Raw genomic sequence first — 24,666 nt, 5'->3', positions numbered from 1 at the left:
AGGACTATAGATGATCTTTAAAAAAATTTTTTTTTTAAATTGATTTTAGAGAGTGGAAGGGAGAAAAAGAGAGAACTCATGGTCTTTTGGAATATGGTAGGATGACATACTAACGAACTGTGCCACAATGGCCGGGGCACAGTAGATGATCTTAAATTAAGATGTATGTAAATTAGTATCACAATTTGTAAAAATGTTTTTATTAAAGGAATCCTTTAGATTGAACTACTCTAGGTCATAGATTAAGTCCAGTTATACAAACACACAAATCACGTTGTGTAATTTTATAGTAAATTCAAGACTTTTCCCCCAGAATTATGGATGAAATACCTGACAGGCCTTTCAATAAGTATGAAAATGTTTTGAATACAGAGGCAGAGAATCCATGTATTATTTGGGCAGTTCAGTGGTATAATTCCCACCTATCCCCCTAATTATACTGGTTGAGATAGTCTAATGGAATGGTGTCAGGTGAATTGAGAGAGAAATGCACTTTGAAGATGGGTCTAGCATATGATAACCCTGTTCCTCACTCCCAGCAGATTAAAAACAAACAACAATAGGCCCATTTTCAGGTACTTTATTTATAGAGAATGATTGGTAACCAATCAGAATACATTTCTTGTACAAAATTGCTGATCTTGAAGAAAGTGCTTGTAAGAACATCAGTACTTCACATATCCTATATAATAAAAGCCTAATATGCTAAATGTCCAGCCTTCCAATCGGCTATTCAACCAATCAAAGTGTAACATGTTAATGATATGCTAGACCACTCAACTGCTCACTATGACGTGCACCGACCACCAGGGACAGACACTCTGACCAGTAGGTTGGCTTGCTGCTGGAGTCCGGCCGATCAGGACTGAGCGAAATGGGCCAGACATACCCTGGAGCTCTCCTGCAGTCCCTCCCTGGCTAGCCAACCTTCTGTGTCCCTTTCCAGCCCCAATCATGCATTGGTAGGGTCCTTCGGCCTGGCCTGCACCCTCTAATAATCCAGGACCCCTCAGGATGTCAGCCAGTTTCATCCTGATTCCACAGGCCAGGCCAAGGGACCCCACTGATGGCATGAATTTGTGTATTGGGCCTCTATATATAAAAGGCTAATATGCAAAGTGTTCCCTCTGGAGTTCCACTGGGAGATCAGGAGTTGGGTGACTCGCTGTGATGTGCACTGACCACCAGGGGGTGGTGCAGAATGAAGGAAGGCCTCTGCCAGCAGCCGGAAGACCCCAATAGGTTCTGATTGCCAGCCAGGCCTAGGGACCCTATCTTTGCTCGAATTTCATGCACTCTAGTGTTTAATAAAATTTTACATGAACATGAATAGCTGGATGCAGAGAAAATTAAAGATGTAGGTATATGGCCTTACTGCCATTTGGAAACAAAACGGTCAAAAATGCATTTTTGAAATTAGAAATTATACATTATACACACACACACACACTAGTGGCTGGATGCATGAAGATTCGTGCAAGAATGGGCCTGCCTTCCCTCCTGGCTGTTGGTACCGCCTTCGCACCAGCAGGGACTGCCTTTCCAAAGCCTTCTCATGCTGCCCGGAGGCCTGGAGCAGCTGGGGCGGTGCAGAATGCTTGCATTGTTGCTATGGTGATAACAAGTATCCCACCCCCACCCTTACCACTTGACGCCTGCATATGCAGATTCACCCACCACTTTTGCTGGGTTAATTTGCATACTCCTGATGGGCTGGTGGGCGTCATGAAGGTATGGTCAATTTTCAGCTTACTGTGTGTGTGTGTGTGTGTATGCAACTTGAATTGAGGTATAATTGTGGGTTAAACTTGAACTACAAAATCTGTGTTGAGTAAAGTGATGCAAGTGTGTGTCATGGTGAGTTGGTTAAAAACTAGGTTGACTTGGGAATCCTGAGACAAATCTAAGCTCTACTAAATTTGCTCTAGTAAACTGCTCTTAGAATTTAAGTAGGGCCGAGACCGGTTTGGCTCAGTGGATGGAGCGTCGGCCTGTGGACTGAAGGGTCCCGGGTTCGATTCCGGTCAGGGGCATGTGCCTTGGTTTTGGGCACATCCCCAGTGTGGGTGGTGCAAGAGGCAGCTGATCAATGATTCTCTCTCATTGATGTTTCTAACTCTCTATCCCCCTATCTTCCTCTCTGTGGAAAATCAATAAAATATATATATTAAAAAAAAAAAAAAGTAGGAATGCAGTCTTGGAAGTATTGTTTTGAGATCCTGTTTCCAACTGCAAGCATTGGTCTCAGCTGTCCTACAGTGCCTTGCATATAAAGGTGCTAAATAAATATTTGAATTAGTGAGCAAATTACTATAGCCTGTTAGTTTTCAAGGATCTGTTAAGTGCACGTATTGGCATGTTAAATCTAGGTTGAATTTTTAAAATCTGGTCTAATGAGTATAGTGCAAAACAGACAAGTTTATACATCTTTTCTTGGGCACTTTTTTTTTTTAAAAAAATATATCTTATTGATTTTGTACAGAGAGGAAGGGAGAGAGAGAGAGAGTTAGAAACATCGATGAGAGAGAGTCATCCATCAGCTGCCTCTTGCACACCCCCTACTGGGGATATGTTGGGCACTTTTTTAAGAGTGACAACCATATACATGTTTTGGACATACACAAGCAGAATAAAAAGTGATTTCCTGTGTGGATGGTCAACTGCATTGTGAAGGTTGGGGTGGCAAGTATTTAATTAGGAGAAACGGGGAATAAGCTGCTATTCCACTGGATCTGGGACTATTTTTAAAAAATATATTTTACTGATTTTTTTACAGAGAGGAAGGGAGAGAGAGAAACATCGATGAGAGACAAACATTGATCAGATGCCTCCTGCAAGCCCTGTACTGGGGATGTGCAACTAAGGTACGTGCCTTGAGCGGAATTGAACCTGGGACCTTTCAGTCCACAGGCTAATGCTCTATCCACTGAGCCAAACGGTTTTGGCTGGGACTATTATTTTCTGAGGAATTCATGAAGCTTGAGAACAGCCTAGCCTATTCATATATTGGCATTTCAAAGGCTGCCTGGAACCTACCTAGACAATAAAGGTTGGACTAAATTGTGAGGAATTAAAAATAAATGTGGTTTTGGCCCTAAACTAGAAATATCTGAACCTACACTGTACTCAGTTGCTTTTCAGCTAGATAATCTTAGACATTGAAAAGTGGAGCTTGAATATGCCTTTGTAACTTCACCTATAGATGAGAGTAATTTGGGAAACATTTCTCTAAGGGGATAAATCAATGTAGTGCTGGACAGGGAATGACCAATAATACTCTAAACCCATTTCACTTGACCATGAGTGAGGAAACCACTAGTGGACACAAAAGTGATCTGGAGAGAAATAGGGGCAACTCTTATGGCCGTTGTTGGGAATGCAGCACACAAGTAAGGACACCAGGTGGCACCATTTATTAGCGTTATATTGGCTCCTACCACTGTAAAATGACAGGCTTAGCAAGGAGAGAGTATCATTTTACAATTTCATTATATCTGCAGTGCTTAGTTGAAGGGAAAGGGAAGTCTCATGCCTCTAATCTGCCTTCTAGGAAGCCACTTCTTGATCTGTGAGCTTTACAGATCTTGTTTTTAATACATGGTTAGGGTACACAAGGACATACCTAACAGCCTTCTTTTCATAATGTAGAATACACACCAAGGACACATTTGTTTTGCCAGTTGGATGTACAAGACCCACCCAGAGCAATGCGTTTAGGGGTTCTTCACTATTATTTTAATTTATATTTTATTGATTTTTCACAGAGAGGAAGGGAGAGAGAGAGTTAGAAACATAGATGAGAGAAACATTGATCAGCTGCCTCTTACACACCCCCTACTGGGGATGTGCTTGCAACCAAAGTACATGCCCTTAACCGGAATCGAAACCCGGACCTTTCAGTCAGCAGGCCGACGCTCTATCCACTGAACCAAACCGGTTTCGGCGGGTTCTTCACTCTTACTAACGTGTCCACCAGTGTTCCAAGGATCTGGATAGGTTGAGGCACATGTTTCGTACTATTTCTCTGGCTTAGGCTTACCTTTTCATAAGAATTTCTTGAAGTAGCAATGAGACAGAAAAGCCCCTAGAAAATAAACTCTTAGTGCAGAGATACCTGTGGAATAATATTGTAATTTTATTTTTGTGCACGCCCCCTAATTCCCATGAGCGAAAGCTTATACCGCTACAACTGTCTCCTACCACTTCAGGGACCACACCAAAGTAGTACAGTAATAGGGGAAAGGTTTTATGAGTGAATTTTGATAGGAATAAGGAAAAGCACTGGATCAACAAAGTCCTGGTTAACTCGGGGTGGGAGCTGATGGGACACTGACGGTGAAAGAAACCGTGAAACATATAGGAACATATATTTTTCTTTTTCCTTCCCCCACTTACCTAAAGCTCCATCCAAGGCAATCATCTCCCTCCCCTTACTTCCAACATGGCCAATTGGGTTGCCCAATTAATAAACCCTTCTTAGAATCGAAAACGTTAGCAGCAGTCGCCAAATTTTCGGACCTCACGGGCCACCGGTTGGCGACCGCTGCTCCAGAGTCACGTCCACGTAGGTCAACTATTCCAACCGCTTTGAGCCCCAGCGCGTGGGGTGGATGGGGAGCACAGCCTCTGGCCGCGTCTCAGTTTTGTAATTCTAAGAGTTAGTTTCGGTTCTGGTCCCTCGGGCCTATCAAATGCCAACCTTGGCACCGTGGGGCGTAGTTACCGTCCTGTTGGGGCTCTGGGGAGTGTACTTTTCTAGGGAATCAGGCCTCCTAGTACCATAAAAGGCTTGGTTCTTTCCATTGAGAAGCCGCGCTGTGCCCGCCGGCCTTTTTCTAGGAGGGATCCCCGCGGCTACGTCCTGCGGAATCCGTGGTTCTCGAGCCCCAGGTCCTGGGCTTCCTAGGCCCGCCCCTGGGCCCGCCCCCCACACCTTATTGGTTCCTCCAGGAACGCCCTCTGCTTCAGGCCACGCCCCCTCGCCTCCGCTCCGCCTGCCTAGCCGGTAGCTGGGCTCCGGCGGCACTTCGCGTTTTGAGCCGCTTGTGCCGCCATAGCTGCTGCCGCCGCCGCTGCGGCCGCGGAGCCGAAATTGCCGAGCGCGATGGCTGAGGGCGCTGGGAGCGTTGCGGGCCCCGGGCCCCAGGGCTGGTGAGGCTGGGTCCGAGCGGGGGCGCTGGCGAGTAGTAGGGGCTCCTGAGGGAGGTGAAAGAGGAAGGTCCAGGGCCCCAGTGTGAGGCTCCTGAGGGGCGGGCGGGGTGGGGGTGGGAGGCTCCCGCGGCGGAGGGGTTGCCGGGCCAGAGCGAGCCCCGCGGTGCCGAGCGCCTTGCGGCCGCTGGCACAGGTTCCCCGGCCCCCGAGGGACTCCGGTGGCCTCGGCGGCGTGCTTCCGCGAACTCTGCAATTGCCATGGGCGCGGTTGGGAATTAACGGGGACCAGACCGGCTACCAGGTACTAGCCCTCCAGGGCCCGTCCATCCTCCCGTTCAGACGCGTCCGGCAGGCACGGGCCTAATTCTTGCAGACGCTGTAAGGACCCGCGCAGGGTTTGAAGGCGGGAATGTGAGGGTAAGGAGCAATGCCGAGGTAAGAGCGGCAGACGCTGCTAGGCAGGCGGTAAGGTGGGCTCCTGCTGTCTCAGGTCAGTGAGAGGGCGTACTGGAAGACCCTGTGGCGTGGCCAGGCAGTGCGGCTGTTGAGGCAAATCCCAAGACTGTGCCAGGAACTGTCCAGGGTCTCCTCATCATGATGGCCGTGGAAGGGTCAACCATTACCAGCCGGCTCAAGAACCTGCTGCGATCCCCATCCATCAAATTACGCAGGAGCAAGGCAGGCAACCGGCGAGAGGACCTCAGCTCCAAGGTGAGTCCTGGTCCTGGGAGCCACCTTTTTCCAACCCTCCCCTCCTTTGCTCCGTGTTCCTCTTCCTCCTAACTCTTTCTTGGGAAAGAGGAGGACTAGAAGGCCCCGTGGCGTCTAAAGGATCAAGTGTGCCCATCTCTGCCCTTCAAGAAAGCAATGGTTTAGTTTTAGGTTAAAGGAGAAATAGCAGCAGGGGTGGGCATGCTGAGATTCATTCATGGAAAAAGGATTGGGAGGAAGGCAACCTGGATTCAGTTCACTACAAACTAAGTCTGTGCTTGGGGAAGCCAGTTGATATGCTGTGACTCAGTTTACCTTCTTGGAAGAGAGTAGTGGGATCACATATCCTGTGAAGGGCTAAGCTGTGACTAATGTAGCCGTAAGTGTTGGTGTCATAGCTGGATTATGTAAGACAGTAGTAGCATAAAGAAATATGTTAGAACTGCCCGGCTGGTGTAGCTCAGCAGTTGAGTGTCAATCCAGGAGCCAAAGATTCTGGTCGGTGCACATGCCAGGGTTGAGAGCTTGCTCGCCAGTAGGAGGCATGCAGGAGGCAGCTAATTGACAATGTTCCTCTTTCATCTATGTTTCTATCTCTCTACCCCTCTCCCTTCTTCTCTAAGATCAATTAAAATAAAAAATAAAAGGGAAGAAATTTGCTAGAACATCTAGTCTGAGGAATTGGCTTGGCAAATACTCTTGCCTGGGCTCAAACGTATTTGTCTCTTCAAGAAACCTAAATTAATTTAACTGGAGCTTCTTGGCTTCCTAGGAATGATAACAGCAAAACAGTTCTCCTTGCCCTTGAATGTTGCTTATTTCATTCACTGCATGCCAAGAGCCGCCTGCCACCCTGCTGCTGCACAAGTGCCTGAGAGGCCAAGTCCCTTTGCATCCATTCAGTGTTGGTCTTTATGTTTTCTTCAGCTGTGTTGAGGCGAGGCCCACAACTTTGAAAATGCAAAAGTTGACTAAATTTATTGAGTCCCTGAGGGAGTCTAGGGCTTTGTTCCCACGGGATTAGATTAGACCTTTGTATATTAGCAGTGTTTAAACAGAGTAGTAGCCTTGAGTGGTACAGGATTGCTACAGGGAGAGGCATTTGAGACCATAGCGTTTTACTGCCTTGTATCTCTTCAGAGATTAGTAAAGCCAATGAGAAATGATTGAGAGTGCTAATGTACAACATGGCAGGGTTCTGGGAGGACTTAGTTCAGAAATCTGTCCCTTGCTGCAGAACCTTACTTGAATTTTGTCAGAAGGTGAATAGCTTTCCTGTATATTTCTCGGGTCATATTAAATTAAACTTGGGCCTGGCCAGTGTGGCTCAGGAGGTCACATGAACCAGGAGTTCATGTTTGATTCCCAGTCAGGGCACATACCCGAGTTGGAGACTCAATCCCTAGGAGGGGACATGCAGGAGGCAGCCGATCAATGATTCTCTCTCATCGTTGATGTTCCTGTCTCTCTCTTCCTCTCCCTGCCTCTCTGAAGTCAATTAAAAAAAAAAATAAATATATATATATATATATATATATATATATATATGTGTGTGTGTGTGTGTGTGTGTGTATGTATATATCAATATATCGATATATATATATATATATATATATATATTTTTTTTTTTTTTTTTCTTTTCAAAAAGTTAAATCAAAATTGGCTACAAGGTTCCTTGGCAGTGAAGATAGTAACTTTTCCAAGGATTCCTATTAATTGTTGTTCATATTCTCCAGATGTGAGAGAATGAGTCTGAAACTTAGAAACTTATTTAGAGTTGATTCTGTTCATTCATTTTTTTGTGTTGGGTCATTCTTAGTGCTACAGACACTCGTAATCTTGATTGGTAACTTGGCAGTGACCAACACTATTAGAGCAATTTTCTCATATCTTTGGCTTCTTTTTCTGACTGAGAATGGTTTAAGTAGTATAAATGTATGATGGAAATTTAGTTTTCAGTGTTAATACTGTAATTTTTGTCTGGGATCCAGAAGATATGATCATCATTCTTTAAAACTTCCCATGTTGTGCATTATTAATGCATTTAACAAATATTTATTGTTCCTATTATGCGTGGAATCAGTGATAAGGAAAACATTCTTTGCTATCAAAGAGGTTGTGGCTTGTCAGACTTGTAAACAAATAATTACAACATGGTGTGGTAAGTGGTGCCCTAGAAGCATGCATAAGGTGGTAATGGCGGCATAGGAGTGGGAACCTAGGGGGAATTAGGAAAGACTTCACAGAGGAAGGGATCCTTGAACTGTGAGTCCTGAGGCAAGAGGAGAAGAGAAACTCTAAGAAAACAGTGAAGATCATCCCTGTTTGAAATAGAAATTCAATACTTCAGACTTTCTTTTTTTTTTTTAATCCTCACTTGCAGATATGTTTTTATTGATTTTTAGAGAGAGAGAGATTACCGTATTTTTCGGACCATAAGACGCACTTTTTCCCCCCCAGAAGTGGGGGGAAAAAGTCCCTGCGTCTTATGGTCCAAATATAGCCTACACATATACTGTAAAAAAAAAGTTTTTTTACTTGCCCGGCTGTGTGTGGTCTCTGTGTGCTTGCCCGGCTCTAAAATGGTTCTAAATGCTGCTGTTTACTTTACAGGGTTGATTACATGTGTTTATGACTGTGATGTTGGGTTTTAATGCACATAAAATATTTTAGGACACTATTTGTTTCAGAATCTTTTTTTCTTCATTTCCCTTCTCTAAAAACTGGTGCGTCTTATGGTCCGGTGCGTCTTATGGTCCGAAAAATACGGTAGTTGCCTCTTGTATGTACCCTAACCTAGGGAATGAATCTGCAACCTAGGTATGTGCCCTGACCAGGAATCAAACCTGCAACATTTTGGTGTATGGAATGATGCTCCAACCAGCTGAGCCACATGGCCATGGCAGTGCTTCAGACTGTTTGTTCCAGAACTATGAATAAAGGAAATTCTTAGCTGATGTTGAAAGACCCTTCAGTAGTCTGACAGAGCAAGAGTACTTATGCATATATCTTTGGCACCTAAAAGTAGTAGCTGTCTTTGTGTGCTTAGGACTCTACAGGTATCTGACTCCTCTCCTTATTGAAGACTCTCAGATGATTCTAAAAGCCTGCCTTGTGGTAACCCACTTAAGATTTGGCGAATGAAGCTTTGTCAGCTGCTCTAATGTGTGGTGGCTTTGGGTAATCAGTAACACTCCGAGAGCTCGTGATTCAGGGGCAACAGACTCTGAAATAAAAATTGAAGGCCAAGACATATGCCTTTTGGGGGGCGGGGAGCAAAGAAGGAAGTGACAGAGGGCCTTTATGCAGCTCTTACCTCAGATGGCCTGCTGCTTTGAATCATATTATTCCTTCTACCTAAAGTAGCTTTTTCACTAAATTCTCTACTTATTTTTAGGTCCAATTCTGTATTTACTGGAGCCATAAGACCTTTTCTGACTAGGCCCTTTCCCCCCACCCCAACTATGTTGGAACCAATTATTCTTTTATGTATGTCTTCTTTTCCAAAGGTCAGGAGTAATGTTCTTTATTTCCTTTATATCACACTGTAATATATAAGATATGCAGCAAATAGTAAATGAATGAGAAAAATTTAAAGATGTCAAATATGGTAGGGATAAATTTGGAATTCTAGAAGAATTTCTCAGGAAATTATCAGGAGGAGTTGTGTGACCTCTTGAGAAGAGAAATCAGTGTTGAAAAGAAGTAGAGAAGCAGCCTAGTTAGGTAAGGAGGACATGAAATAGACAGGGAAGTACATATATGCAGAAAGTGGTGCTCCGGAAATGCTTTTTAATTAAGGAGAGACCTATTTTTAAAAGATGTTTAAAATACGGTTAAAAACTGAAGTGAGAGCTGTAGAGATGAGTATTTAAATTATTAGAGAGAGTAGATGAGAGCTGGGGTTTTAAAAAACTTCTCTAAGGAAGGGGATTATCTGGAGTATATAATGGAATTGGAAATAATTTGAAGTTTTATGCCTTTTCTGCTGGGTCTTGGATGAAGTGTAAAGTTATTGGTTGTAAACATCCTTCAACTTTGAGCCCTGTACAATTGTCAGTTCTACTTCTCATCTCAGTTGAGGCTATGTTTTCCTTAAGAAGTAAATGTGTATGCTCTTGATAGCTAACCCTCCCCCTCTTTTCTTGAAGTTTCTGAAAGATTTTTATGTGAAGGGAGAGGGAGAGAGAGATAGAAACATCAATGATGAGAGAGAATCATTGATGGGCTGCCTTAACCCACACTGGGGATCCAGCCAGCAACCTGGGCATGTGCCCTGACTAGGAATCGAACCATGACCTCCTGGTTCATAGGTCAATGCTCAACCACTGAGCCATGCGTCACTGGGCTTCCTTTCTTTTTTTCATCACCATTTATCCTCCTTATACCCTCTTCCTCCTCTACCCACCAACCCCCTTCTGCCACTCCTGGCAATCACCACACTATTGTCTGTGTCTATGAGTTCTTTCTCTCTCTCTCTTTTTTTTTTTTCTTCTTTGCTCAATCCCTCCACCTCTCATATACCATATCTTCTTTATCTAGTCATCTATCAGTGAACACTTAGGTTATCTCCATAACTTGCTTATTATAAATAATGCTGCAATGAACATAGGGCTGCATATATCTTTTTGAATAGTATTTTGGATTTCTTTAGATAATTATCCAGAAGTGGAATTGCTTGGTCATATGATAGTTCTATTTTTATTTATTTTTTGAGGAACTTCCATATTGCTTTCCATAGTGGCTGCTCCAGTTTATGATCCCACAGTGCTCAACACTTGTTGTTTGTTGATTTATTGATGATAGTCGTTCTGACAAATGTGAGGTGATATCACATTGAGGTTTTAATTTGTATTTCCCTGATGATTAGTGATGTTGAGCATCTTTTCATATATCTTTTGGCTATCTGTATGTCCTTTTGGGAGAAATGCCTATTTGGGTCCTCTGCTCATTTTTTAAATTGGAGATTTGTTTTTTGGGGTTTAAGCTATATGAGTTCCTTATATATTTTGAGGTGTCATTGGTGCATACCTTCTTCCATTCAGGAGGTTGTCTTTTTGTTTTGTTGATGGTTTCATTCACTGTGCAAAAGCTCTTTAGTATGATATAGCCCCATTTGTTCATTTTTTCTTTTGTGTCCCTTGCTGGAGGAAACATATTAAGAAAGATATTACTAAGAGCAATGTCAAAGATTTTATTGCCTATGTTTTCTTCTAAGAGCTATATGGTCTAGTTTCATATTTAAATTTATCTGTCTGGTTTTCTTACCACCATTTATTGAAGAGACTGTCTTCACCCCCATTGTACTATATATCTTGCCTCCTTTGTCATAGATTAGTTGACCATATAGGTGTGGTGTTTTTCTTGGACTCTATTCTGGTCCATTGATTCATATGTCTGCTTTTATGATGTTTAAGTTACTATAACCTTGTAGTATAGTTTGATATCAGGTAGTGTGATACCTCCAACTTTGTCCTCTTATCTTAAATTGTTTTGGCTATTCTGGGTCTTTTGTGATTACATCTAAATTTTAGGGTTATTTGTTCTAGTTCTGTAAAGAATGCCATTGGTTTTTTGATAGGGATTACATTGAACCTGTAGATTGCTTTGGGTAGTATGGACATTTTAATGATATTAATTCTTCCTGTGAGCATGGTATATATACTTCCATTTATTTGTATCTTCTTCAATTTTTCCCCTCAATATCTTACAGTTTCCTGAGGATAGGTCTTTTATCTCCTTGGTTAAATTCACTTCTAGGTAGTTTACTTTGAGCAGTTTTTACCTGCACTGTGTCTTTAACACTGATTGCTCTGTAAACTGCTATGTTATGTATAGAAGTGAGAGAACTGCCCTGTTGTAGGGTCAGATGTTAGTATCTGATCATTGTCTTACTAAGACAGATAAGCAGGAATTTTCTCTGCAGGCAGGAGTAGGACCCTTTATGATAATACTAGAGGCCTGGTGCACAAAATTCATGCACAGGAGTGGAGTGGAGGGCGGCATCCCTCAGACCAACCTGTACCCTCTCCAATCTGGGACCCCTCGAGGGATGTCCGACTGCTCGTTTAGGCCCAATAAGCCCAATTCCCATGGACAGTCAGACATCCCTCTCACCATCTAGGACTGTTGGCTCCCAACCGCCTGCCTGCTTGCCTGATCACCCCTAACCGTTCCCCTGCCTGCCTGATTAATGCCTAACTGCTCCCCTGCCAGCCCAATTGCCCCTAACTACCTTCCCCTGCCAGCCTGGTCACCCAACTGCCCTCCCCTGTAGGCCTGGTTGCCCCTAATTGCCCTCCCCTGCAGGCCTGTTTCCTCCCCCCCACCTGCCCTTCCCTGCAGGTCACCCCCAACTGCCCTCCTCTGTCGGCCCAGTCACCTCCTAACTGCCCTCCTCTGCAGGCCTGGTTCCTCCCAACTGCCCTCCCCTGCAGGCCTGGTTGCCCCTAACTGCCCTTCCCTGATGGCCTGGTCACCCCTAACTTCCCTCTGTTGCCAGCCTCATTGCCAGAGGGAAGGGGGGGTTGGGGCTGGGTGAAAAAGGCAAAGTGATTAAGAAGCACAAATTGGTAGTTACAAAATAGTCATAAGGAAGTATAGCATAGGGAATCCTATATAATAAAAGGCTAATATGCAAATTGACTGAATGGCAGAATGACCGGTTGCTATGATGTGCACTGACCTCCAGGGGGCAGATGCTCAATGCAGGAGCTGCCCCTGTTGGTCAGTGCTCTCCCACAGGGGGAGCACTGGTCAGCCAGAAGCCCTGAGACAGAATCACGGCTGGTGAGCCCAGCAGAGGCGGGAAGCTCTCCTGCCTCTGCAGCAGTGCTAAGGAGCAGTGAGTCGAGCGGTAAGGAGCCTGCCACTAAGGAGCGAGCAGGTGGTAGTAAGGAGCAAGGGATCCTGGATTGTGAGAGGGATGTTCACGGGGATCGGGCCTAAACCAGCAGTTGGACATCCCCCAAGGGGTCCCAAACTGCAAGAGGGCGCAGGCTGGGCTGAGGGTCTACCCCCCTCAGTGCACGAATTTTGTGCACCTGGCCTTTAGTATAGTCAATAATATTGTAATAACTATGTATGGTGCCAAGTGGGATCACTTCAAAAGTTATATAAATATCTAATCACTGTTGTATACCTGAAACTAATATAATATTGTATGTCAACTGTAAATGAAAAAAGAGACTGAATTTCTAAGTTTATACATATACCTTATCTCTCCCCCTAAAACTGGGATGAGGTTAACAATGTTTATCTTCCCTGCCCCTTCATTTATCATTGAGATTTAAGTTTACTTGATAATCTTGGAACTTAACTTTGTGAAACTATATGACTATTTTTCTTTCACTTTGTCAAATTCTCTTTTAGAGGAACCCTGAGAAGGGAGTTTCTTAGGTTCTTCTGGATTCGAACATTACTTTTCAGTTATGTTGAGCTCACTACAATTTCTTACTTTCCTTTATACTCTTATCAGTTTTTGAAATCTGTGTTCCTTCAGTGGCACCTCTGGTCACTTTCCCATAAGTTTAGTTGGCCCCATTAAAGGTGTTGGCTCTTAAAAATAAAAACAAGAAATCTTCAGAACACTTTCAAATAAGCCCTGGCCAGTATTTCTCAGTGGTTAGAGGGTTTGGTTCCCGATCAGGGCATATACACCTGAAGTTAGGTACGTGCCGTGGGCTGGGTTGCAGCTTCTATCCCTGGCTTTGGTCTGGGAGCCTGCGGGAGACAACCTTTCAATGGCTCTCACCTCCATGTTTTTCTTTCTCTCTCTCTTTCTTTCTCCCCTCCTCTCTCCCTCCCTCCCTTCCACTCTCTAAAAAGCAATGGGAAAAATATCCTTGGGTGAGGATTAACTTTAAAAAAACAATAAAAAATTATCATGCCGGGACCGGTTTGGCTCAATGGATAGAGCGTCGGCTTGGGGACTGAAGGGTCCCGGGTTCGATTCCGGTCAAGGGCATGTACCTTGGTTGCAGGCATATCCCCAGTAGGGGGTGTGCAAGAGGCAGCTGATCGATGACTCTCTCTCATCGATGTTTCTAACTCTCTATCTCCCTCCCTTCCTCTCTGTATAAAATCAATAAAATATATTTTTTTAAAAATAATAAAAAATTGTCAAATATAACAGACAAAAGTTTCTGAAATATAATAATATAATACTGTGTTGTGACTGCCCATATAGCTACCACCCAAATCAAGAAATAGATCACTGCTAAGACTTTGATAGTTTTATTGATTTGTTACAGAGAGGAAGGGAGAGAGATAGAGAGCTAGAAATGTCGATGAGAGAGAAACATCGACCAGCTGCCTCTTGCAAATCCCCTACCGGGGATGTGCTCACAACGAATGTACATGCCCTTGACTGGAATCGAACCTGGGACCTTTCAGTCCGCAGACCGACGCTCTACCACTGAGCCAAACCGGTTTCGGCAAGGTGATTTTATTTTTAAAGATTAAAATACCCAAGGACTTGATTCTATTGTTCTTGTACTTTTCTTTTTTTAAAAAATTCAAATTTTATTTCTCAATTACAGTTTACATTCAGTATTATTTTGTATTAGTTTCAGGTATACAACATAGTAGTTTGAGTCATATACTTTACATTATATTCTTCTAGATCCATCATGCTGTCTTATGTAGTAAGGTTTCATTCTTTTTTTATGGCCAAATAATATTTCATTGTATATATGTGCCACAGCTTTTTATCCACTCGTCTATGGATGGGCGCTTGCTTTCATGTCCTGGCTATTGTAAATAATGCCGCAGTGAATATAGAAGTGCATAATCTTTCAAATTAGTGTTTTTGGTATCTTTAGATATATAATCAGAAGTGGAATCACTGGGTCATAAGGCAGTTCCATTTTTAATTTTTTGAGGAACCTCCATACTGTTTTCCACAGTGACTACACCAATCTGCATCCCCACCAACACTGCACAGGGTTATCTTTTCTTCACATCCTTGCCAACACTTGTTTATTTATATATTGATGATAACCATTGATGATTAGTGATGTTGAGCATCTTTTCATATGTCTATTGACTATCTGTATGTCCTCTCTAGAGAAGTCTCTATTAGGTCCTCTGCCCTTTTTTATTTTTGTTTTATTATTAACAAAACTTTTTTTTTGTTAATATTAAAACTTTTTTGTTAATCCTCACCCAAGGTACATTTTTTCCATTGATTTTTAGAAAGAGTGGAAGAGATGGAGGGAAGGAGGCAGGAGAAAGGAAAAGAGAGGGAGGAATGCGGAAGGGGGGAAGAGAGAGAGAGAGAGAGAGAGAGAGAGAGAGAGAGAGAGAGAGAGAGAGAGAGAGAGAGAGATGTGAGAGAGACAAATCAGTTGGTTGTTCCTGGCACCCACTGCAACTGAGGCCGGGATAGAACCCACAATGAAGGCATGTGCCCTGACTGGGAATCAAATCTGCAATCCTTTGGTCTACAGGACAGTGCTTTAACCAACTGAGTCACATTGGCCAGGGAAGTTGTATGAATTATTTTAAAATATATATATATTTTATTGACTTTTTACAGAGAGGAAAGGAGAGGGATAGAGAGTTAGAAACATCGATCAGCTGCCTCCTGCACACCCCCCACTGGGGATGTGCCTGCAACCAAGGTACATGCCCTTGACTGGAATCGAACCTGGGACCCTTCAGTCCGCAGGCTGATGCTCTATCCACTGAGCAAAACAGTTAGGGCAGTATGAGTTCTTTATAAATTTCAGATATTAACCTCTTATTGATATATCATTGGCAATTACCTTCTTCCATTCAGTAGTTTGGTTGTCTTTTTATTTTGTTGATGGTTTCCTTTGCTGTGTGGTCTTGAACTTTTCAAGTTTCTTCTTTCCCATCCATTATATTGAATAGATTTGTGTCATTCAACATTTTCAGGTATTATGCTTACTGGAACCACCCATTTCCAACCTTTGTTTTTAGTGCTTTCTGTCCTTATCTTACTTTCCCAATCATAATACTAGACATAGTAATATTTGTAGTGTAAATAATTGAGCTTTTGCTGTGTACTGTGCTAAACATTTTACATATATTATCTCACTCAAGTTTACATCAGCCTACTATAAATATCACTATTCCCATTCTATAGATCAGGAAACTGATGCTAAGAGGGGTTAGGTGAGTAGCTGGTGGTTTTACATAGCCAGTAGGGGCTTGGCTGGGAGTCAGATCTCGGCGATCTTAACTCTAAAGCCTAAAGCCCTACACTTAATTTTTATTCGGTTTTCCTCCCAGGGAGTCTTCATGTGCAAACCATTACACTGAGCATAGAAGTATGCCCAATATTGCTATAGCTAAGAGTCACATCCTGCGTTCAGCTTGGAAAATGGCAGTAGCTGAAAAAACATCCTTTTCTTCCAACATTCCCTACAAGAGGTAGTTTAATGAATTTCTCTGACTTACTTTAGAGCCATCATTCAGTAACACTTGTCCCTCTACGTCTTTGCTCCTCTTCCCACCCCAGCTCCAGATTTTCTGAGCTGGTATCCCCACTTCTTCCTGTGGTAGTCTTAGGAACTGTACAACTTGTGGTTCTGTGGGTATATTAATGTCAGGTTGATCGATTACAACTGCATGGTTCCAGATGACCCTATGCCACAAGCAGTTGGTGCTTGTCTATGGGGGTTGGAGTGAGGTGGGGGAGTGAAGTGGAGACTGAACAGATGCCTTGGTTGTTTTTGTGTGTGGGTATCATGAAACTGAACTGTTTTGCTCTCAGTTGGCAGTTGATTGTATAGCTCACATTCCTGCTGCTTGATAGTGCTACCTACCCCAAATCTCTTCCTTTTTACCTCTGTGCTTTACCTTTTTATCTCTATAGCTGTCTCTATCCACAATAGACCTTGTCTTTGAAGAGCTGTGGAGAGTCTGAGTTAAAATGCCTATTTTCTGTGGAATAAAACGGGGGTTCAGTGAAAATGAACAAAAATGAGGTAATTTGTCCAACTGATTGTTTGGCTGGGTGGGCTCCAGGGTTGCTAAGTTCCTTGCTTCCTCCCCTGATCTCAGATTCGTATCATGGTTCCCTCCACTATGTGAAAGTAGAGTTTGTTCCTATGAAATCTTTTGTAAGCTGGAATGTCACAGATTTTCCCTCCTAGCAAATAAAAAAAGAAAAAAGAAAAAGTTACTATTAACTTACATGGAAAAATTTTTGGGTGTTCTCAGACCCCCAAAATAACCTACTGAATCATACCAAATAATAAATAAAACCCAAAATAACATTAATATGTGTAAAAGTAGTGCCATTCTCCCTACTTGGGGTACACATTGCCTTTATAATAGCTCACTGCAAAAAAAACACTGAATGCTATTTTCACTTTTTGCCTGTGAAAGTGAAAATCCTCTTAGGATTTCTTTCAGTTAGCGAAAACTTTTACTAATGTAAAAGTGAAGGGTGTAACATGAACTTTTGAAAAGTGTGGGATATATTTATTTTGCTTTATTTTCTCTCATAGGCAGCAATGATAAGATGATGGGTGCAAAAGCATGGGATTTTAATGCATACTTTCCTGCTGCTACCCCAGTTAGTAGTGAAGACAGGAAGCCTCAAGCCAGGTGGATTGAGTAGAGTGCAGCCCAGGGACAGTTTGTGATCATGAGGAAGGAGCTCAGAGCATGCTCAGAAACCTTGACCCTTGCCACCCTTGGTACTGCCTTGGAGAAAAGCAAGTAACTGCTTATTGGGACTAAACATACAACAGGCAGCCTACAGGCTTGCCTCCATTTAATTGCCTTGATGCTCATTGATTAGCTTTTGCTTGGGAAAGTACAGTGTCTTCACACGCCATAATTATTTTCATACTAGTAGCCCTACGCACAAATCCATGCACCAGTAGCTCTCTGTGGGGCCTGGCCTCTCTGCACCCACTGCCCAGGGGCCCATCTGTGCCCTGGCCTGGCCAAAGGCCCTCCATGGCTGGGCACGGAACGCTCGCCTCCTTGCTGTGGTGACAAAGCAAGCATCCCACCAGGCTGCTCATGCCGCCTGCTCTCAGAGGCTGCCCCGCTCCCTTGGGACTGGGGGACTCGGGTGGGGCTGAGAGGACTGGGCACTGCCATATTATAGCTTTGGGCCACTGCCATCTTTGTGATGGAGTTAATTTGCATATTATACTTTTATTAGAAAGGATGACATTATTACCTGCTGCTGAGTTTTCTAAACATGTCTTTTCGTCTTATGATGGCCTTGCTTTCCCATGTTGCTTTTGATCTCTCTTGTGATGCTACCAAAGCAGCTGTCACAGATTTTTCCTCCTAGCAAACCCAGAACTGGCTAGTGAACAGGACTTCTAATAGTTACTAGTAATGTACAGCTAGATCGGTGGGTGGAGGTGAGAGACAGTGGTCTTATAGATTCAGATTCAGGTCTACCCTCAAGTGATACCTGTGCTGCTCTTCCTTGGGTCATACTTTGAGTAGCACGTGCACGTGCACGTGTGCGTGTGCGTGTGTGTGTGTGTGTGTGTGTGTACACACATGATGAGGGGTGGAGAGAAAACCTGCTCACTTCTGAGGTAGCTGGCTTCTCTCTCATTTGTAAAATTAGAATACTAGGCTTTTTCCCAGGGCTGTTTTAGTATTACATGAGATTTAATGAATGTGAAAGTACATTGTAAGGTCTAAATAAGTTTACAGCTCTTAGGGAGCTGCTAATATTATCAGGGTCTATAAGATTGCTTGAATACTCAGTAATTTCCTGACAATTTTATTCCTTCAAGTTTCAATTAGTGAGAAGTCCTCTTATGCAGGTGCAGCCTCTTCTGTTCCAACATTTAATCATCCTCCCCGTGCAACTTTCTATTGTGATCTATCTTCAGGACCTTTTCCTTGTCAATATTTTAGCTTGGATCAACAATACTACTAACCAAAAGGAAGGCTTAGCAAATATTCCTTTCGTTACTATCGAAATCACTGGAGTAATGAACATGATTTTTAACAGCAGTAGCTTTTCTAGAAATGGATGTAATTTCTGGGGCTAATTTATTTCTATTGAGAAATAATGTAGAATGTGAATTAGTCCTATAACTTCCTTTCAGACCAAGAGTTTAAAGGTAGTGTGAAAACATGTTAACTTTATAACCCATTGTTTTCAGTTTCTAATGTTGTAATGAAAGTGAAATATTCTATTTAAATAATTTTTGCTTAAAGAAAATATATGTGAAGATTTGTGGAAACAAGTGCACTCATAGCTTTACACTATTGGTGAAAGCATATATTGATGCAACCTTCTTAGAGGACAATTTGGTAATATCCATTAGCAGAAAAATTTATATATTTATACCTTTGATCTACCAGTTATAATTCTGGAATCTTATTCTCTGCAAGCATTTACACCACACAAAAGTGTATATAATATATATTGTGTGTGCTATTCACAGTAGTGAAATATTGAAGTAATTCTAGTAACTATGAGTAGGGGATTGGTATACATCCATAAAATGAAATACCGTGTGCTTGCTGAAAAGAATGAAGTTGATCCATATGTACTGATATTAAAGCACATTAAGTGACAAAAAGCAAACTGTATAAGTTTTATATGTTAATGATTATGTATATTTTTGTTAAAACGTACATGTTAGTATGCATAGAAAAAAAGTGAGGTTATAAATATTTACCAAACTGTTATTAATATTAATTACCTCAGGGAGGGATAGTAGATTATGATTATATATTCACTATTTGTAATGTTGGAATATTTTATGAGTCTGTATATTTTTATAAGTAGAAAAAAAATAAAGGAAAGGTAAAAGTCTCTCCAATTTGAACTTGTGTATTTCATATTTAAATCTAAAATATTTAAATTTTGCCTGACCAGTGTGTCTCAGTTGTTGAGTATGGACCTATGAATCAGGAGGTCACTGTTTGATTCCTGGTCAGTGTATGTGCCCTGGTTACAAGATTTTCTCTCATCATTGATGTTTCTAGCCTCCTTTCCCTCTCATTTCCTCTCTGAAGTCAATAAAGACATATTTTAAAAATAATAAAATATTTAAAATTTGAAATCTGCATAGTCATTTTATTAAAGCAGTTATGCACAAATATTATTGAAAAATATATCTAGTATAATAAACTTTTTGGATAATAATAGCACATAAAATATTTTCTCACAAATTCATCATTAACTTATAAAATTTAAGGTAATTTATTTCTACTATCTTCCAAAATATTTCCTTGGTTAGCTTTGGTAAATAAAATACTTTTTGATACTTTCTGATGTACATGTGCTTTCCAAAAAATTTTTTACTTAACTAATCCTATCTAATAAAAGAGTAATATGCAAATTGACCATCATTCCAACACACAAGATGGCTGCCCCCATGTGGTCAAAGATGGCTGCCCCATGTGGACACAAGATGGCCACCACACAAGATGGCCAGCAGGGGAGGGCAGTTGGGAGTGACCAGGCCTGCAAGGGTGGGCAGTTGGGGGTGATCAAGCCTGCAGGGGAGGGCAATTAGGGGTGACCAGGTCGGCAGAGGAGGGAAGTTGGGGGTGACTGGGCCTACAGGGAAGGGCAGTTGGGGGAGACCCAGGCCTGCAGGGGAGAGCAGTTGGGGTGACCAGGCCTGCAGGGGAGGGCAGTTGGGGTGACCAGGCCTGCAGGGGAGGGCAGTTAGGAGTGACCAAGCTGGCAGGAGAGCAGTTATGGACAAACAGGCTGGCAGGGAGGCAGTTAGGCATCTATTAGGCTGGCAAAGGAATGGTTAGGGGGTAATCAGGCTCGCAGGCAGAAACGATTAGGAGCAATCAGGAAGTCAGGCAGGCAAACAGTTGGGAGCCAGCAGTCCTGGATTGTGAGAGGGATGTCCGACTGTCCATTTAGGATCGGGCCTAAATGGGCAGTCGGGCATCCCTTGAGGGGTCCCAGATTGGAGAGGGTGCAGGCTGGGCTAAGGGGACCTCCCTCACCCCCGTGCATGAATTTTGTGCACTGGGCCTCTAGTATAAACATAAAGAAGAAAAATAACTCATAATTTCTTCATTCAGAATAACTACTCATAACTATTTTCATTTCTGGTTATAAAGAACAAGTAAAGTTCTTTTTAAACAATAGTTTGCCACTTTTATTAAAAAAACAAAAACAACCCTAATCTTTTGGACTTACTCTTTTTGTTGTTGTTGTTGTTAATCTTTACCTGAGAGAGAGGAAGGCAGGGAGTTGGGGGGAGGAGGGAGGGAGGGAGGGAGGGAGGGAGGGAGGGAGGGAGGGAGGGAGGGAGGGAGGGAGAGAGAGAGAGAGAGAGAGAGAGAGAGAGAGAGAGAGAGAGAGAGAAACAGAAACATCCATGAGAGAGAGAGACGTCAATTGGTTGTCTCCCAGAGGCTGGGATTGAACCTCCATCCCAGGTTTGTTTCCTTGACTGGGAATTGAACCCACAACTTCTTGGTTTATAGGCTGATGCTCTAACCACTGAGAAAAACTGGCCAGGGGTGGATTTATTCTTTAATTATAATTTGAGATGTGTATAGAGCCATGCCATGCAAGTGTTTACTAAAGTCAGGGATAAAACTGTTTTGTTTTTAATCATTCAAGGCACATGGATTATTCCATTCAGGCCTTCCTTATTCTTTCTGGAAAGGCATCAAAATTCTGCTTTCTGCTCCAAGTTCTAGGGCTGGCTGTGAAGATGGAGAATTCTCTAGGGGGTTGAATCGCTTAGTAATTAAGATGAAAGGAGTATTCACAAATAATTTTAATGGATTTAACAATGGATTTAAGAAACCAAGATGGTGGCATAGGTAAACACCTGAACTGCTGTCTCGCACAACAATTTCAAAATTACAAAAGACAAAACGGACATCATCCAGAACCACAGGAAGGCTGGCTGAGTGGAAATTCTACAACTAGAAGGAAAGAGAAAAACACACTGAGACTCACAGGAGCTGTGGAAGGCAAGGTAGAGAGCTGTGAAAGGCAGAGGTAGAGAGGCATGGAGAGGGATGGCAACTGAGTACGAGGCTGGCTTTTTCAAGCGGGAGCGAGACAAAAGCTCCCAACTGCTCTGAATTCCAGTTCCGGGTGGGACTCTGGGGATCCAGACTCCTATGGGGAGAAACTGGACTGTCTGGTAGTGGGCGAAACTCAAGGGTGGCTTTCTCTCAGAGGTGCTTACAGCAATTACCATGGGACACTGAGACTCAGGGGCCTCTTAGGGCAGGGCTGATGGGAAGCCATTGCTGTTTGTTTCGCCCTGAGACTTCGCCCCATCTAAGCTGTGCGCAGAGGCTTTGCATATGAATGGCCTGGTCCTTTGAATTTTAAACTTAACCTAACAAACTGCAGCTGAGTCAGTGAAACCCAGAACATCCAAAAGAAGGCCCAAGGCCCCATAGCAGCCTGCATTGCTTCATAGCTGGGCATCATCTGACCACCTCCAAACTCCATACAAAGAGGAGGAATCTGCAGATGTCTCTGAATCTCCTGCTGGGTGGCCTCAGGCAGAGGCTAAATTAGCACCTCCTTGGAGATCCAGTAGCCAGTGTACCCAGTGGTCACAGTGGGACCAGCCAGATTACAACGCCTCAGATCCATAAGGGACACACTCAGGGGGCAGAAACAGTGAGCACCAAAGCCCCACTGAAGCAAGTCTTGTCTCATAAGGGTATCTCCAGCACAGAAGTTCTCCCATTGTAGACATAGTAGATCCTCACAGCCAATTGGCCTGGTAGTCAGTTCCTCCCAGTGATACCAATAATAATCAAGGCTTAACTACAACAAGACTTTGCACACAGCCCACAAAGGGGTTCACCAAAAGTGTCCACCTCAGGTAATTGGGGAGGCTGAGCCACTGGGTCTTTTAGGACACCTAGCACACAAAGCCACTTTATCAACTCAGGGAAGCAGCCAAAATGCGGAGACAAAGAAACAGGTCACAAATGAAAAAAAATGGAGGAAAGCAAACAACTTGATAAAGAGTTCAAAACCATAGCTATAAAGTTTTTCATGAATTTTCTAGAAAAGGCCAATAAATTTAGTGAGACCCTCGAGGATATGAAAAAGGACCAACTAGAAATTAAGCATACACCGACTGAAATAAAAAATAACACACAGACATCCAACAGCAGACTAGAGGATCGCAAGAATCAAGTCAAAAATTTGAAATACAAAGAAGCAAAAAACACCCAACTGGAAAAGCAAAAAGAAAAAAGAATCCAAAAAGTTGAAGACAGTGTAAGGAGCCTCTGGGACAACTTCAAGTGTACCAACATCTGAATTATGGGGGTGCCAGAAGAAGAGAGCAAGATACTGAAAACCTAATTGAAGAAATAATGACAAAAAACTTCTCCTACCTGGTGAAAGAAATAGACTTACAAGTCCAGGAAGCACACAACCTAAACAAAAGAAATCCAAAGAGGACCACCAAGACATATCATAATTAAAATGCCAAGGGCAAAAGACAAAGAGAGAATTTTAAAAGCAACAAGAGAAAAATAGTTAATTACCTACAAGGGAGCAGCCATACGATTGTCAGCTGATTTCTCAACAGAAATTATGCAGGCCAGATGGGAGTGGCAGAAATATTCAAAGTGATGAATAGCAAGAACCTACAACCAAGATTACCCAGCAAAGTTATCTTTCAGAATTGAAGGACAGCTAAAGAACTTCACATATAAGAAAAAGCTAAAGGAGTTCATCACCGCCAAACCAGCATTATATGAAATGCTGAAAGGTATTCTTTAAGAAGAGGAAGAAGAAGAAAAAGGTAAAGAAAAAAATTGTGAACAACAAATACATATCTATCAACAAGTGAATCTAAAAATCAAGTGAATAAAAAATCTGATGAATAGAATAAATGGTGAATATAATTGAATCAAGGGCATAGAAAGGGAGTGGACTGACAATTCTGGAGGGAAAGGGTTGTGGAAGAGACTGGACAAAAATTGTACATCTATGGATGAGGACAGTGGGGGAGAGGTAAAGGCAGAGGGTGGGTTGGGAACCGGTGGAGGGGAGCTATAAGGGGAGAGGGGGAAGAGGAACAGTTGTAATAATCTGAACAATAAAGATTTATTTAAAAATATACATAAATAAAAATATATTTTAAAAAGTAAAAAAAAGAATGGATTTAACAAATACATATTAAACACTTAACTCTGTGCTGTAAGTATAGAGTTGTATGAGACATGGCTTCTCTCTTCCAGGAGATTATAAACTAGTAGGAGAGATAAGACAGTACAAGGTACTAAGTAGCACATGCCATGTGAATGATACAAACTAAGTGCTGCTGTAAGAATAACAAGAATAACAAAGGGCAGGAGTCACTTCTGTCAGAATGACGACAGGAAGAATCACAGGGATGTGATATTTGAGCTGGTGGTCATTGAAGGAAGGGTAGTATTTCAGAATGTAGTGGCAGAAGGGAAGGACATTCTAGGTAGACAATAATATAAACTAAAGCTCTATAAAGCTCCTTTCCAGAATAATGAATAATCCAGATTAGCAAGCACATATGCTTCATATAGGTGAGTAGTAGGAAATAGAATAAGGAGAAAAATAGGGCCCATTGACAGGGAACTTTGGATGCTTTGCTAAGACATTTATAATTTATTTAGTTGGCAGTAGGAGCCATTGAAATTTTTTAATCTGGGAGGCACATGATCAAAGCTAGGTCATGGAAGGATTATTCTGATGGGTTCTGGGATGGGGAGACAGCATCTACAGTAAGGAGATTGGTTAGAAAGCCAATATCCAGGAATGTGGTGCTGAAGGCCTAATCTAGAGTGTTGGCATTAGGAATGGAAAGGAAGTGAGCATTTTATAGAGAATAGCATGTTGAA

General features: G+C 42.5%; 1 protein-coding gene across 3 annotated transcripts in view; it reads left to right on the top strand.

Moving 5' to 3' along the window:
- The first annotated feature begins 5,004 nt into the window (after positions 1-5,004).
- The window catches only part of MAPKBP1 (mitogen-activated protein kinase binding protein 1), a 61,804-nt gene continuing 42,142 nt past the window's right edge, over positions 5,005-24,666 (top strand). For 2 of the 3 annotated variants that reach the window (XM_084904456.1, XM_084904454.1), the window contains exons 1-2: positions 5,005-5,151; positions 5,642-5,862. In XM_084904456.1, coding sequence (XP_084760582.1) covers positions 5,746-5,862 — 117 coding nt within the window. In that variant the 5' untranslated portion in view covers positions 5,005-5,151; positions 5,642-5,745. The remainder of the gene's footprint in view (positions 5,152-5,641; positions 5,863-24,666) is intronic. The other variant, XM_084904455.1, reaches the window with a different exon arrangement.

Source organism: Pipistrellus hanaki, assembly GCF_964339955.1.
Source record: "Pipistrellus hanaki genome assembly, chromosome: 1".
Taxonomy (NCBI): Eukaryota; Metazoa; Chordata; class Mammalia; order Chiroptera; family Vespertilionidae; genus Pipistrellus; species Pipistrellus hanaki.
This window is presented reverse-complemented; position numbering and strand designations above follow the sequence as displayed.